We start from the raw sequence: 15,805 nt of genomic DNA on the forward strand, positions 1-15,805 counted from the left end.
TTGCCAAGTACCTGCTTTTCTGTTTAATCTTTAATCTTTAATCATGATGAGGAGTATATGCTCCTTCTCATAATGTTCAGAAAACTAAAGTTTCAGCTTTCATTCACATTTGACAATCACTGACGTGACATAAATTGCTCCCGTTCATTATGATAATTGCTTGATTTGTGGAAATTATTTATTCTAGAAGGCAAATTGCAGACCGCCTAATCTGTGAATTCAGATGCTGTGCACACTAGGTAATTGAGATATAAGGAGAGAACAGCAGCTATACTCTCTACTCTCCTGATACTTTACACTGTGTAAACTTCTGTCTGCACAGACGTTGCCATTGCCTGGAGATGGTGATTACTGTGAGCTTTTAAATAAGTCAATCAGTCTGTCCATGGTGGATCATAAAATAAAATGATTCTGTTTTAAGTTTTGCACATTATCTAGGGCTAACACAGCAGACATTTATTAAAATTCAAGCAGTGTTCAGGAAATATGAGTATCTGATCTTTGAGCTAACTAGGGAAATTTAGAAATGGAAAAGGAAAAGAGAGTCTAGCAATAAAATAAAGTTTGAAAGAACCTTAAGGTAAGGCAGAGAATAAAGAAAAAAACAAAGGAAACTATTAATGTGGATATTATTTGAGGGTGTTTATAAGTCGAATCACTACACCAGAATGTTCTTCAGAATTTTGTTAAATTGTCTCTATTAATCAAGTACGCCTGAAGCTGTTCACTTGCCATAAGATTACTTACTCACAACTTAGCATATTTTATTGAAAGACCAACCAATGTGCTTCATGAAATTAAATATTTTGCCCTTGAAGGTATGCATGCATAGTCACTAATTTGAAGCCATGTATAAATTATTTCCATGTCTGTTTTCACAATGAATGGCATTGTGAAACCTAACCACAACTTTTTATTATTCCTAGCTGGACAAAATATTTGAAATAATATTAAAGGAAAACAATACTCAGGTTAGCATAACATATTAGTCAGATATTAAAATAAATTGAGAATGGAAAGTCACATTTATGACAGTAAAAAAGTGAGCTGTCTGAAGGTGATATTAAGACAATTTTCTGCTTTGGCTTGAAGTGAAAGATCACTACTTAAGATTTCATGTCGGAAATATAAAAATAAAACACAGGTAGACTCAGATAGTACTTGACACAATTTTAAAAATTATGTCATTAAATCATACTTCAGGAGGATAGATAAAAATTAAAGTTGCATGATTTTATTTAAATTAATTAACTAATTAAATTTATTTAAATAAATTAATTGAAAATAAATTAGCATCATACATTTTGAAGAGTATTGGGCAATACTCAGAAGTACTTAATGCTCAGTTCTCCCTCTGGGTATGGGCTCAGTGATCATTCCACAGGATACTTTGGAGACCATGGATGATTTTAGGGATTGAATGTGGGTGACTTAACTCTGTATTATCACTCCAATCACAAAACCTGTATTACTGTATCACTGTCATCCCATTGATCATCGATTTGCTAGTGTGGGCACCAATAATGTCTCCATTGTGAGACTTGTTGTTACTGTTTTTGGCATATAAAATACACCATGGGTAGCTTGCCACGCTCTGCCATGCAGGTGAGATACTCTCAGAAGCTTGCCAGGCTCTCCAAGAGGGGCGGAGGAATTGGACCCAGGATGTCCGTGTGCAAGGCAAAAGCCCTACCCACTGTGCTATCACTCCAGGCACTTGGGCCAGTGGCAAAATGGATAATGCATCTGACTATGGATGAGAAGATTCACAAAACCTAATTTTTAAAAACAGTAACACTTAAAATATTTTTTAAATTCAATCAAAACAACTTCTAAAAGGTTATATAAAGAACATTCAGTAATTTGCATATTTTTTTCTTTTTGGGTCACACCCAGAGAGGCACAGGGGTTACACCTGGCTCTGCACTTAGCAATCACCCCTGACTGTGCCTGGGGGACCATATGGGATGCTGGGAATCGAACCTGGGTGGGCCGCATTCAAGGCTGCCCTACCTGCTGTACTATCACTCCAGTCCCAGTCATTTAGTTTTTCAGGTTAAATACATATATCTACTTACTTGCCATTCAGTGCTGCTACACCAACTGTGCTCCGAGCAATAGACATGCTGGCCACAAATGTCCACTGCTGACTCTGCGGATCCCACCTCTCCACTGTGTTCAAATAACTCCAGCCATCATGGCCTCCCACGGCATAAATAGGGCCTTCGAGCACAGTCACACCTAAAGCATTCGAGAAGTAAGTATGAATAATTAGAGTGAGGTTTCAGAAATCAAAAGAAAAAAAAAGCTAAAATTTTTCAACTTAGTACTGGACCAAGCTGGAGAGAACCGATTGAAATGAGTTAGAAACCATTATTATCTTTAGTATTAAAAGTAAGAAAACAATACAAATTAAATAACAACGTATTTATAGTTTTTCTCTAATTTTCCTCTTTTCTTCTGTTAAATATTGTTGAAGTCACAATAGGACTGTAGCACTGTAACACTGTCATCCCGTTGCTCATTGATTTGCTCAAGCTGGCACCAAGCTGTGAGACTTCTTATTACTGTTTTTGGCATATCGAATATACCACGGGTAGCTTGCCAGGCTCTGCCATGAGGGCAAGATACTTTTGGTAGCTTGCTGGGCTCTCCAAAAGGTACAGAGGAATCAAACTCGGGTCAGCCGAGTGCAAGGCAAACGCCCTACCAGCTGTGATATCACTGACTAATTAAGAAGGAGGGGTAATTGACCAACTAAGTTAAAATATGGATTAAAAAGCAACAAATGTTTTACTAAATTACTGATAAAAGTATGAAAAAATAAGAACCTGTGCAAATAGGCCCTCGCCAGATAAAACTCACAGGTGACATTGATAATAAACTTCTGGAATATGATATAAGCTTAGAATGAAACAAATGTATCTTGGCACTTTTACTTTGCCATCAAGGTTCTGATTCCTTCTCCTGTATTTGGCAAATACAGTTTAATATTTTCTGGGATCAGTGGCACTCTCATGCTATCTTAAACCTGCATCTGAGTACTATTGCAAGGGTTTTATAGCTTCACCCGTTTAGCTAACTTCCAATTTAATTGTATGCATGCGTGTTGTAATGTAAATTTTCATACAAATTTTGTTGTAATTACATGGAGATATTTTATAGAATCCTAAGATTTTATATGTGTGTGCATATATATATATACATACATATATATATGTGTGTATGTGTGTGCGTGTGTGTATACTGTTTATACCAAATTTATTCAGGTCCAGAGGGATTTTAGAGCAACTATGTCTTTGACTTGCATGCAGCAGACCTGACGTGGGTTTGATTCTCAGTAATATATATGGTCCCCGAGCATCACCAAGAGTGATCTGTGAATACAAAGACTAAGTCTTAGGGACTGACCAGTGTGGCCCTCCCCAAAATAGAAAACTAAACAATTTACTAATAATCTCAAGAATACAGAAAATACGAGAAATAAATAAATGAGTTAAATGCTCAATATTGAATTGTCCATTATTTTCTAGTGTTTATTCTACTCTTATATAGGTCTCCAAGGAAGTATTTAACTCTAATTTCTGACTGAATAAACAAACTATAAAAATTACTAATGTTTTGATTTTACTTTGACTCTTTCACCTGTGTAAAAAGTGTCTTGAGAAACTTGAGATTATTAGAGAACTCTTTCCTTTGACATCTTATGTCACTTAGTTTATTCTCTGATGATATTATGATTTGAATTATGCCTTTTATCCTATACATGTCATGCACTGGAGCACTGCCGTCCCTTTGTATGAACAAAGGATTTGCTGGAGCAGGCACCAGTAACCATTGTGAGACTTGTTGTTATTGTTTTTGGCATATTGAATACGGCACAGGGAGCTTGCCAGGTTCTTCCTTGTGAGTTGGATATTCTCAGTAGCTTACTGGGCTCTCTGAGAGAGACGGAGGAATCGAACCTGGGTTGGCCGTGTGTAAGGCAAATGCCCTACCCACTGTGGCATCCCATATTCAGATAAAATAGATTTTGTCATATTCAGTTAAACATTCTGAATATTTATTCATTAGAAAATTATGTTCAGATTAAATATGCTCTTTCAAGATCAAACATTACATTTGTTTCAGACATCTAACTTCATTTTAATGTGAAAGTTTTAGAAAATAAGACAGTCAAATGTACTAACCAGTTACTAATGCATTGGCTTTATTTTATAAATGTGAATTAAAGATTTTCCTCTAGCACTTACTTGAGATTCTTTAACTCTCTCTGGAATTTGTTAATTACATGCAAAGTAAGTGCCCTGCTTACTGAACTATCTCCCCACCCTATGATAATGTTTTTACAAAATATGGAAATATTTACACTTAAAAACTATTTAAAAAGAGCCAAATGCAATGATCAGTATTGTAATCAGGTAGAAATAATCATGTAATGAATAAGTGGAGAAGATTGTGAAAGCATTAATTGTTCAACTTAGTTATCCACTAATTGGTTGCACAAATTAGAATTTATTTTGTTTCTGTTTCCAGAGGTAAAGATAGAATCTACATTCAAACACTTTAACTAGCAAGGTAATGTAAAATGTACTCAAACAAAAATTATAGATTTAGTCAATAAAAAAATGATTAAATATTTTATATATTATAATTAATTGATGGATTTACTGTAAGTGACAATATCAAGACCTTGGGCAGAAGGATCCTCAACTATTCTGACTTTAAAGTACAACTGCCAAACTGATTTCTATTTCTACTAGATGTCCGCTGGAAAAAAATGCAGGCATTTTTTTCTCTCATCTCAATCTTAAAGAAATATTTTATGTACTTAACAGGAGTAGTAAATACAACACAATGTAGCACTGTAGCACTGTCATCCCTTTGTTCATGGAATTGCTTGAGCGGGCACCAGTAATATCTCTATCGTGAGACTTGTTGTTACTGTTTTTGGCATCTCAAATACACCATTGGTAGCTTGCCAGGCTTTGCCATGCGGGTGGGATACTCTCGGTAGCTTGCTGGGCTCTCTGAGATGGATGGAGGAATCAAACCCCGGTCGGTCTCGTGCAAGGCAAACGCCCTACCCTCTGTGCTATGACTCCAGCCCAAATACAACACAATAAGTCATTAATAAATAGTAAACCCCTATTAAGTTTGAGTTATTATGTAAATAAAAAGGCAAGTCTGACCATTCTTTAAAGCAGACGTGTTAGAAACTCAAGAGTAAAAAAAGTAATGGAGTGATTAACTTAATATTCAAACCAAAACTGAAATTATTTTCCAAACATCTATATATTTGTGAGAAGCTAAACAAGTAATATACTTTCCAAGAACTAATATTTATTTTGACAATTTAGTAAGTTTGTAAATAGCCATTTTTCCCTTAAAATTTGCATAATTCATTCTTCTACATTAAAAGTATCTTCTGCAGACCCTTAAAATGTTAATTTCAAATTTTTTGCACCTGTTATGATTTCTTTGCAAAAAATTTCCTTAAGTAGGATAAATGATTGAATAAGAATAATTTTAAAAATCAAATTAATAGATTTAATTTCTTACTCTGTTTATTAAAGCTATCTTCACAGATAAGTTATACTGATGTCAACATTTTAAAATATCATGCTGTGCTTTATTCAATAATAATATTAAATGCACTTTGAAAATGTTTTAAAATATTTTTCATACAATATATATAAGTACATAGAAAATATAAAAATTAAAGTAAGTAAAAGAAACAATAGAAAATATTATGTTAATTGTATGTTTCTTAAGTCTAATAACTAAATTATATACTTTTTTATTTTTAGATCTTGGATATATCTACATTAGTATGTTCATGCTTAGAATGTATGAGTCCCTGTGTTCCACATTCAGTAGTCCCAAATAAATAATTTGTGAGAAATAAAACTTTTTTAAAAATTAAAAAAATATACATATTATATTTTCTACACCTTAAGAATAACAAATAAGTAATTTATATATACTGAAGCCGGCATGGCAGAGCCTGGCAAATTCCCCATGGCATATTCAATATGCCAAAAACAGTCACAATGGAGATGTTGCTGAGGCCTGCTTGAGCAAACCGATCAACAATGGGACCACAATGCTACAGTGCTACAGTGCTACAGTGCTAATCTATTATAATTTATATGATATATACTTATGCATTAATTTCTTCCTTAGAAAATTTAACTCTAAAGTAATTATTAAACACTTTCAGTGTAATTTTATTCATGATCTTCAATGAAAGTGGAAAAGCATCCTTTATTTTTAAAGAATAATTTGTTAACGATGTTCTGTTTCGACATGTCTAGAACACAAAGCCGATTAAAATTTTGAGATTGGAACACACTAAGAGCTTGCTCATTCGATGATCTTCTTATTAGGTGTCTTCTTTAAATATTTTCATTTAGAAAGAAATTTACAGGTTAAATAATTTGTATTAAACTATTAATTTATTTTGATCCAGAGCTATAGTATGGCTTGTATAGAGATTGCCTTTAACCTGACTGACCCAGGTTTAGACCTTAGCATCATCATCACATATGATCCCTTTTAGGAATGATCTCTGAGTGCAAAGCCAGGAGTAAACATTGAACACAATAGGAATGACCCAGACAAAAAAAAGAAGAAAATATTTTTCTATTTTTTTAACACAACCAGAATATTAAATTATCCTGTTCCTTTATAACAGAAATTATTCTTTATTATCTTCCTGCTAATATAATTAAAACAAAATATTACTAACCTTCCTATAACCTTCCTCGAAAGATTTCAAACCTAAAGAGATGGAGTCTTTTTTTTTTTTTTGTCTTGGCTCTGCACCCAGTGACATTCAGGGTTACTCCTGGCTCTGCACTCAGGAATTGCTTCTGACAGTGCTCAGGGTGGGATATGGTATGCCAAGGAATAAGACTGGGTCCATGCATGTAAAGCAAATGCCCTATCTGATGCAGTATGACTACAGCCCCTAAAGAGACTGTTTTAATTACATAAAACATTATAAAACATTAAGTATTGATTACTGCTTGGTTGTTTGCATAGTCTGCCAATACCTGCATAATCTCAAAGTATTATTCTACAAAATTAATATTTACTCCGTTTAGAGAATATTCACTTTGAAATAAATAATAATGTATATTGATTTATTTGTATATAGTCATTAGGTTAAATTATTATAATATTGTTGATATTACATATGTAATCACAAAATAAATCTAAATTACCAAGGGCTTTATAATATGTGCATGGCCTTATTTTAAATTTTCTTTCCTAAGTCATTTAGAAAATCATCAAGGATATAATAGTAACAAGTAAATATATAACTAAACTGAATTTCAGTATTTTCAAATGGTCTTACATCAGAAGCAATAAACTACTAATAGTTCATAAAATTTAATATCTTATGCTTGCTTTGTGCAAAGAATTTAGTAAATATAACTTGCCTTGTGGGGAATGGGATATTGATGTCAGTGTTTCCCAAGAATATTAAATATATGGATAATGGATATATGCCTATGTCCATGTGTCCATAAACACTTACATTTTTATAAACAAATATAGACAGACAAACATAGACTCCCTGTTATAGTTGCACATTGCATATAATATTAATACTCAATGAATGTTTATTTAATATATTATATATTTTAATGTGACTTACTGATAGAAAAAATAATTATAGGCAGATATAATTTACTATTTTAAAAGAAATGATACAAAACATTTAAATTTAAAATATGTTGGGCAAAATCCTAAAACTCAAATCCCCTTAGGTGATTCTTCTTTTCAATTAAGATTAAGAATGATGGGCTGGTCTCTGCGTGAGATGGTCTCTGTTGTTTTGAGCTACATGTCCCTCACAATTGGTGACACATCCAAAAGAACAAAAGCAACCAGTGTTGGTGCGGATGTGGGGAGAAAAGGACTCTGCTTCACTGCTGCTGGGAATGCCGACTGGTTCACCCCTTTTGGAAAATAGTATGGATGACTCTCAAAATATTAGAAGTTGAGCTCCCATTTGACCCTGCAATACCACTACTGGGAATATATCTTAGAGATGCAGAAAAGTATATTAGAAACGACGTCTGCACTTATACGTTCATTGCAGCACTGTTTACAATATCTAGAATATGGATAAAACCCAAGTGCCCAAGAACAGATGACCAGTTAAAGAAACTTGGTATATCTACACAAGGAATATAATGCAGCTGTTAGAAAAGATGAAGTCATGAAATTTGTGTATAGGTGGATCAACATGGAAAGTATCATGTTAAGTGAAATAAGTCAGAAAGAGAGGAATAGACATAGAAAGATTGCACTCATTTGTTGAATATCAGTAACAGAATGGGAGACTAACACCCAAGAACAGTAGAGATAAGTACCACGAAGATTACTCCAAAGCTTAGAAGCCAGCCTCGCATGTTGGGGGAAAAGGCAGCTCAGATAGAGAAGGGACCACCAAGTAAATAAAGGGTGCTAGGAGGGCTCGTTCCAGATGGTAGATGCGGGCTGAAAGTAGACTACAGATAGAACATAATGGCCACTTAATACCTCTACTGCAAACCACAACACCCAAAAGGAGAGAGAGAGAGCAAAAGGCTGGATGGGGTGGGTGGAAGAAGGGGTGGGAATGGTGGGAGGGATGCTAGGACCATTGGTGGTGGAAAACGGGCAATGGTGGAAGGATGGGTACTCAATCATTGTATTACAAGCGCAAACACGAAAGTTTGTAAGTCTGTAACTGTACCTCATAGGATAAGAAATTAAATAAAAACATTTTTAAAATGTTGGGCTACAGCAATAGAACAGGGGGGTGGGGTGTTTGCCTTGCACTAGGCCTGGGTTTGATTCCCAGCATCCCATATGGTCCCCTGAGCACCACCAGGAGTAATTCCTGAGTGCATGAGCCAGGAGTAACCCCTGTGCAATGCTGGGTGTGAACCAAAAAGCGGAAAAAAAAAAGAATGTTTGGAAAATGGTGACAGTCAGAATCATGATAGAATACCTCTGCCAACAACCTGTTTAGATTATAAATCTAATAGAATTCATTCATGCCTCTTCTCTCCATCTCCCTTTACCTCCCTATGATCCCTCTCTGACTGTGTGTATTTGTTCTAAGTAGATTTATGAAGTGATCAATATTAATACAAACGTGTATCTGCTAATTAACATCCAATTTTATTACTCTATCCTTCAATAATTTCACAGATATTTCACACATACATTTATAATTGCCTTTAATATGCTCATATCCTCATCAAATGTACAGTGGATTAGAATCAGAGGAAATGCTTCAATCAATTATGGTGTTTTGCAGCAGAGCCTGGCAAGCTACCCGTGACATTCCATATGCCAAAATCAGTAACAAGTCTCACAATGGAGATGTTACTTGTGCCCAGTCAAGCAAATCAATTAGCAACGGGATGACAGTGATACAGTGATGGTGTTTTTGAAGTACCTGTTCATATGAAGTAATTAATCTTTCTTAACTGTGAAAGTGATGACTAGGGTAAAACTGATGGAAAATTCGGATTCATTTGGGAGTGAAAAATTCTTGACCAAACGACACTACCTAAGATCTTGTGGTGGAGAGCACAGTGAATCTGAGCACACACAAGAAAGTTAATGTAACAAGGACTAGGGGCATACAGTTGAAAAGTTAAAATTCCACGCAAAGTAGGGCCTGTGACTAAAAATTCTGTTTTTTTCCTAACAACAACTTGAAGCCACTAAAATGTCTTAAAATATCTTAATGCAAATATTAATTTATATCATTATATATATATATATATATATATATATATATATATATATATATATATACAGAGAGAGAGGGAGAGAGAAAGAGAGAGATAAATTCTAGTTGTTTGCTGCTCAGGGGCCACTCTGTAAGTTCAGGTCATGGGGGATATGTATCCCTATATCAAACTCTGACCTCTACTCATATTTCACCACTTTAGTCACATACTGGTTTCCTGGATTTGTTTTCCCAAAGCTATCAGGCCTGGGAGTGATGCGGGAAGATGAAAATGAATGTGTTGATTGCCATGATTGATGTGCAATGATGTGCATCATTTGAGCTGATGCGAATGAGATTAATAGAAGATTAAATGAAGGATTCACTATATATTTTCAAATGAAGAATAATTTCCCATCCCTTCCATTACAACTCTTCCTCATACACCAATACTTTACGTCTATCCAAAAACATAATTCCTGATTTCATGTCCTTGGAAATGCTAGTTATGTTCTACTTCCCAATTTCTTGATTTGTATAATGCAGTTAATTATGCTACCTAACCCATAAGTTTATTTTACAGGTTGAATAAAATAGCATAATTAAAACCTTTATAAGTAATATCCCATCTTCAAACACTCAATACGATGCAGAATATTATAGCAATTATATTGGGCCTAGATCTACTCAGCAAATTCAAGTTTTACAGGTATATATGGAGAGAAACTTTCAAAAGAAGCAGTTAAATATTTAAATAAGTTTTGTTGTACACATCACATTTTTGGAGACTCACTGATGACATTTAAAATACTGTAAAATGTTCCGTAGAAAATACCATCTCTAAATATTTTGCTAAATGAATGCACTTTTTACTTAGAAAAATTCAAAAGTGATTTCAAATGATACTTTGTGATTTTTTTAAAATGATTGCACTATACAGATAAAACAATCACTGCATCACTGTATCACTGTTCATCGATTTACTGAAGTGGGCACCAGTAACGTCTTTATTCCTCTCATGCCCAGATGGGGCATTCCCTTTTGCTCCCTCTCTCTTTTTGGGAATTGTGGTTTTAGATTTAGATTGAGATTCTAGTGGCCTCTCCTTACTCGTCTTTCTCATCAATTGGAGGTTCTTTCAGGTCATGGGAATGAGACCAATTGTTACTGCTTTTGGCATATCAAATACTCCAGGAGTAGCTTGCCAGGCTCTGTCCACAGATAAAACAATACAAAAAAACCCCAATTGTAATGTAATTTAAAATAGTTTCAAATATTAACAGTATTTCTAAATATGTGATAAATATGGTTAACAACATTGCATTTATTCTTCTAAATGCCTGATTCTTGACATAAGTCAATCTGTCCATTGTATATGAACAGAGATGTAAGAAGGTTGAGTATAAATGTTGAACGAACTTTACAAACAGAGATGCAAGACATCATAAGTTAAGGGAATTTTGAGCAACACACATGCATGTGCATGCATGCATGGACACACACATACACACTGTCTGTATCCACCATGTTATTTTTGCCAAAATTACATGTCCTTGTAACCACTCTTAGACAAACACTGCACATGCTAGAGATAATGCGAGCCCATTCCTCGATGATGTTGACTCCGTGAATTGAACTTGTCTCTAGGCTGCTTATGGAATGGTTGGGCACTACTTGAAATGTGAATTGCAGTCTGAGACTCTTCATAATCTTACAAACACCTTCCCATTTTGCCTCCACAAGTGTTTAGATCAAGGCCATGGTCAGAAGTCTTTTTCTACCATCTCATCAATTCTGTACCTTACAAAAAAGCATTGTCTCCAATAAATGTTTTGAACAGTTTATTCCAACTTGCCATTGCTACTCAGTAAACTCAAACTAGCAGGGGTGTTAAAAGAAACCAATTTAAAATAAAGTTGAGGTGCAAAAAGAATAAAAGCTTGGGGCCATGACACTGAGAGATTGATTTCAAGTTCAATAAGTGTAGATGTTAAGTGATGCTCTGAAGCATTGAATATTTTTATGCAAGCGCGGCAAAACTTAAAGTGTATTAAATTATACCCTAGTCTTTAGGACCACTGTGAAGAATACATGAAGAGAAGAGTGATTAAGCCATTTAAAAATTATTCTATAAATGACTCCAGTGAATATGCCAATACGTAATTATGGTTATCAGAGTAAAAATAGAGAAATGGGCATCAGATCATGGAGAACATGGCCAAAGTCTTAGATTTTACAATTTAGTGGAATAGGTAGGCGAATATCCATAACATTAGCAGTTATTTAGTTATGTAGTAAGTTTATTTAGCAAAGTTATTCAATTATTCCAATCTTTTTCACAAAAAGATGGAGAAATTAGGATTTCTTAACTAACTAAAGATGAATATAGCATATTTTCAATTGTTGTGATCTTAGTGACTGAGACATGGTCCTACTTGAAATTTATCCTCTAATATATTACAACTGAGCTCTATTAAAATACACTTCTCTGTGCATGTCAGTCAGAGCCATCAATTTCTGGTCTTCCTTAATACATTAATACTGAAAATATAGTATTCTTGAAGGATCCCTTATAAGGATTTCAATTTAAGGAATAAGAAACACACGTGAAATCAAAAATATGCAAATATTCTTTTTTCTTTCTGTATAAAATTCAACAAGGCAAAACAGATGCTCCAGTCTTAATACCCTGGCTTAAAATTGAATATCCTGCCTTCCCAAATGGATTTTGAAGAATAGAATCGGTATTTTATACTCTGCATTTTTCCTAAAAACCACATACAGAATTCCCAGTGACTCTCTTACTTCTCATCTTGTAATTATTCTGACTGCTGCCTGATAACTCATGCAGACACAAAAGCAGTAAGTTACCTTCTTGCTAAAGCACACATTTTATAGGCTATCTGTTGTTGCATAGTAAATCTCTATAATCAACCTCATACTTCCTTTTCAGTCTTACTTTTATTACATTTCCAAGTCCTTTATCATTTCATGTATTGCTGTTAACCAAATACTCTCAGAACTTTGACATTATATACCTCAATTCCTCTCATAATATTTTATTATTCTTTTCAGAGTAAATCAAATGAAAAATATCCATCAGGTTTTCTATTTTTCCCACAAGAATTTTTCCTCTTTTCAATGATCCTAAAAGTTTATTTACTTAAATCTTATATGTCATGTAACAGACAAATCAAAAATATTATTAACATGTAACATTGCTATTATTTGTGAAATATTAAATACAAATACTGTTTTAAATTCATTCATACTAATATTTCAATATGGCTATTCCAATGAAGAGATATCATAAAATATGATTTTAATATATTTTATTTTTATTAACTTTTAAAGTAATTTAAATATCAGCACTGCAGGAATTTTAATTCCATGAATCATAAGATCAATATCATCTTGCCTTGTTTTGTGCATAGACCTCTAATCATGCTTTATTTTATTTCAAGAATGGGTATTTTAGAAAACATTTGGGGAATAACTTTGCATGCTTAGTAAATAAAAATAAAAGAGGTGAGTACTAGAAAAATCATAAAAATGATTGCCTACAATCACCCTTAACATGTATTGTTTGATTATGTGAGAAACCTTAACCTCTTAGTTTCTAATTTTCTCACTCTTAAAAGAAATATTTTTTGAGATGCTCATTATTATTATTATTATTATTTTACTTTCATTTTTATTAGTGGATCACCGTTAGGTACAGTTATAGGCTTACAAACTTTAGTTCTTGTGTTTTAGTCATCCAATGATCTTGTACCCATCCCTCCACCAGTGCCCATTTTCCACCACCAATATGGAATTCCTCCTACCACCCCCGCCTCATCTCCTCCACCCCACCCGCTCTGTGGCAGGGCATTCCCTTTTGCTCCCTCTCTCTTTTTGGGTATCATGGTTTGCAATAGAGGTATTGAGTGGCCATCATGTTCAGTCTATAGTCTACTTTTGGCATGCGTTTCAGTCCGCATGGTTCCTCCCAACATCCTTTATTTGGTGTTCCCTTCTCTATCTGAGCTACCTTTTTGAGATGCTTTTTTTGAAGTAAACAGATTTTTTAGAGGTTTTTTGGAGGGAAGGATGAAGAGAAAGTGGGAGAGCTGAGAGTAAGAGAGACAGAGTTAACGTGTTCAAGAGAGAACACGGGCTTCTCCAACGGTGGAGAGAGCCCCTACACACATCCCAGCATTAGACATGGAAGCATAATGGTAAACATCTCAAGAGGGGACATGCAGGCGACACATGTGCTCAGGCACCACATGTGCTTGGCCACTCGGGTGCATGCAGCACATGAGCTCAGGCGGCATAAGTGCCATGAGATGCTCTTTTTTAGTTATTGTAAACTGTATTGACAGTACCTTTTGAAATCCCATTATATTTGTTAAAATTTTTCAGAATTAAATGATTACTTATATTTCCTGTATATTCTATAAGTATAGCCTAATTCTACCTCTGGGAGAACTGGCAAGCTACCGAGATTCCCTGCCCACATGGGAGAGACTCACAAACTCCCTGTGGCGTATTTATATGCCAAAACCGGTAACAATAATGGGGCTCATTCCTCTGACCCTGAAAGAGCCTCCAATGTGGCACCATTGGAAAGGACGAGTAAAGAGAGGCTTCTAAAATCTCAGGGCTAGGACAAATTGAGATGTTACTGAGACCACTCAAGAAATTTGACAATCAACGGGATGATGATGATGAAGATGATGATGATGATTCTGTAAGTATTGAGTTATGTTAGTAAATAAATATTAGATCAAGGAAATTTCCTGGTAATTCAAAATAATAATGGACTATTAAAAAATAAAGTAAAACATTTCAGTGGGGCCTGAGACACTAAGAGTGGGTAAACACTTGCCTTGCATGTACTCACCCAGGTTTACTACTTGATACCACATATGTTCCCTGAGCCCCATCACTAGTGTTATATGAGCACAGAGCCAGGAATAATACCAGAGTATCTCTAGATATGACCCCTAAACAAGCAAAATAAATAAGTTAATCATTAAAATATCTTTTATATATTGGGAACCCAGGTGTGTGGGTCCCTGGACTGAGACCCCCCAAGCCTGCTTGGATAGGGACTCTTCTGCCCAAATTTCCCATTTACCAGTAGCTAGGCAGTCACACCTGGGGAATGCCCCCAGCGCCATGTAATCCCACCAAAGGCCACCATCCAGAGCCTTAAAACCAAGCTCCCGGAAGACAGAAAGGCATTTTATAGCCTAGTTCTCACTCTGGGAGAACCTGACAAGCTACTGAGAGTTTCCTGCCAGCATGGGAGAGCCTGGCAAACTCCCCATGGTGTATTTATATGCCAAAACCAGTAACAATGCTGGGTCTCATTACCCTGATCCTGAAAGAGCCTCCGATGCGGCATCATTGGGAAGAACGAGTAAAGAGAGGCTTCTAAAATCTCAGGACCAGGACTAATGGAGACATTACTGAGACCACTCAAGAAATTCCATGATCAAACGGGATGATGATGATGATGATGATGATGATTAAAATATCTTACTAATGACTAAGTAAATTTGTATTTTAGCGGTCTCATTTGAGGAATAATTTCACAATATTTAGTAATATTAAATGTAGTTCCTATTTTCCATCTGTTATCCTTTTCACTTCCAACCACAAACTTTTGCTTCTCTGTAGTAAAGAAGTAATGGTATTTTTTTAGGTTACTACACCAAAGGCTGCACATGTTAGGATCTTCATGGGAAATTTTGGTGCTGTACTTTTATTCTGCTACTTGGATACTTTTTTCTGGTAACGCATTCAAATCTAGTAGTGAGAATATGAATAAAAATTTTAAAATTACACTGAACATCAGGGGAGAAATGGACATCTATTTAAGTGATTTTTTTCCTCTTTGTAATTACTGGAATCCCAAAAGGAGTAGACCACATGTTTTAAATATTCCATGGTTGGTAAGTACAGAAAAGTCACAGAACTGGAAGACTATCTTCCCTGAAATCTTAAAGGTAAATTTAGTTTTTCACTGATCCTTCATGCAAGCCCAGTGAGTTTTAAGTTTGTGCTGTACCT

General features: G+C 34.9%; 1 protein-coding gene across 1 annotated transcript in view; it reads right to left on the reverse strand.

The window, feature by feature from the left end:
- Positions 1–15,805, reverse strand: part of KLHL1 (kelch like family member 1) — a 319,714-nt gene that overhangs the window by 38,946 nt on the left and 264,963 nt on the right. Inside the window, exon 8 of the mRNA XM_004604001.2 lies at positions 2,079–2,241. Coding sequence (XP_004604058.1) covers positions 2,079–2,241 — 163 coding nt within the window. The remainder of the gene's footprint in view (positions 1–2,078; positions 2,242–15,805) is intronic.

Source organism: Sorex araneus, chromosome 1, assembly GCF_027595985.1.
Source record: "Sorex araneus isolate mSorAra2 chromosome 1, mSorAra2.pri, whole genome shotgun sequence".
Classification (NCBI taxonomy): Eukaryota; Metazoa; Chordata; class Mammalia; order Eulipotyphla; family Soricidae; genus Sorex; species Sorex araneus.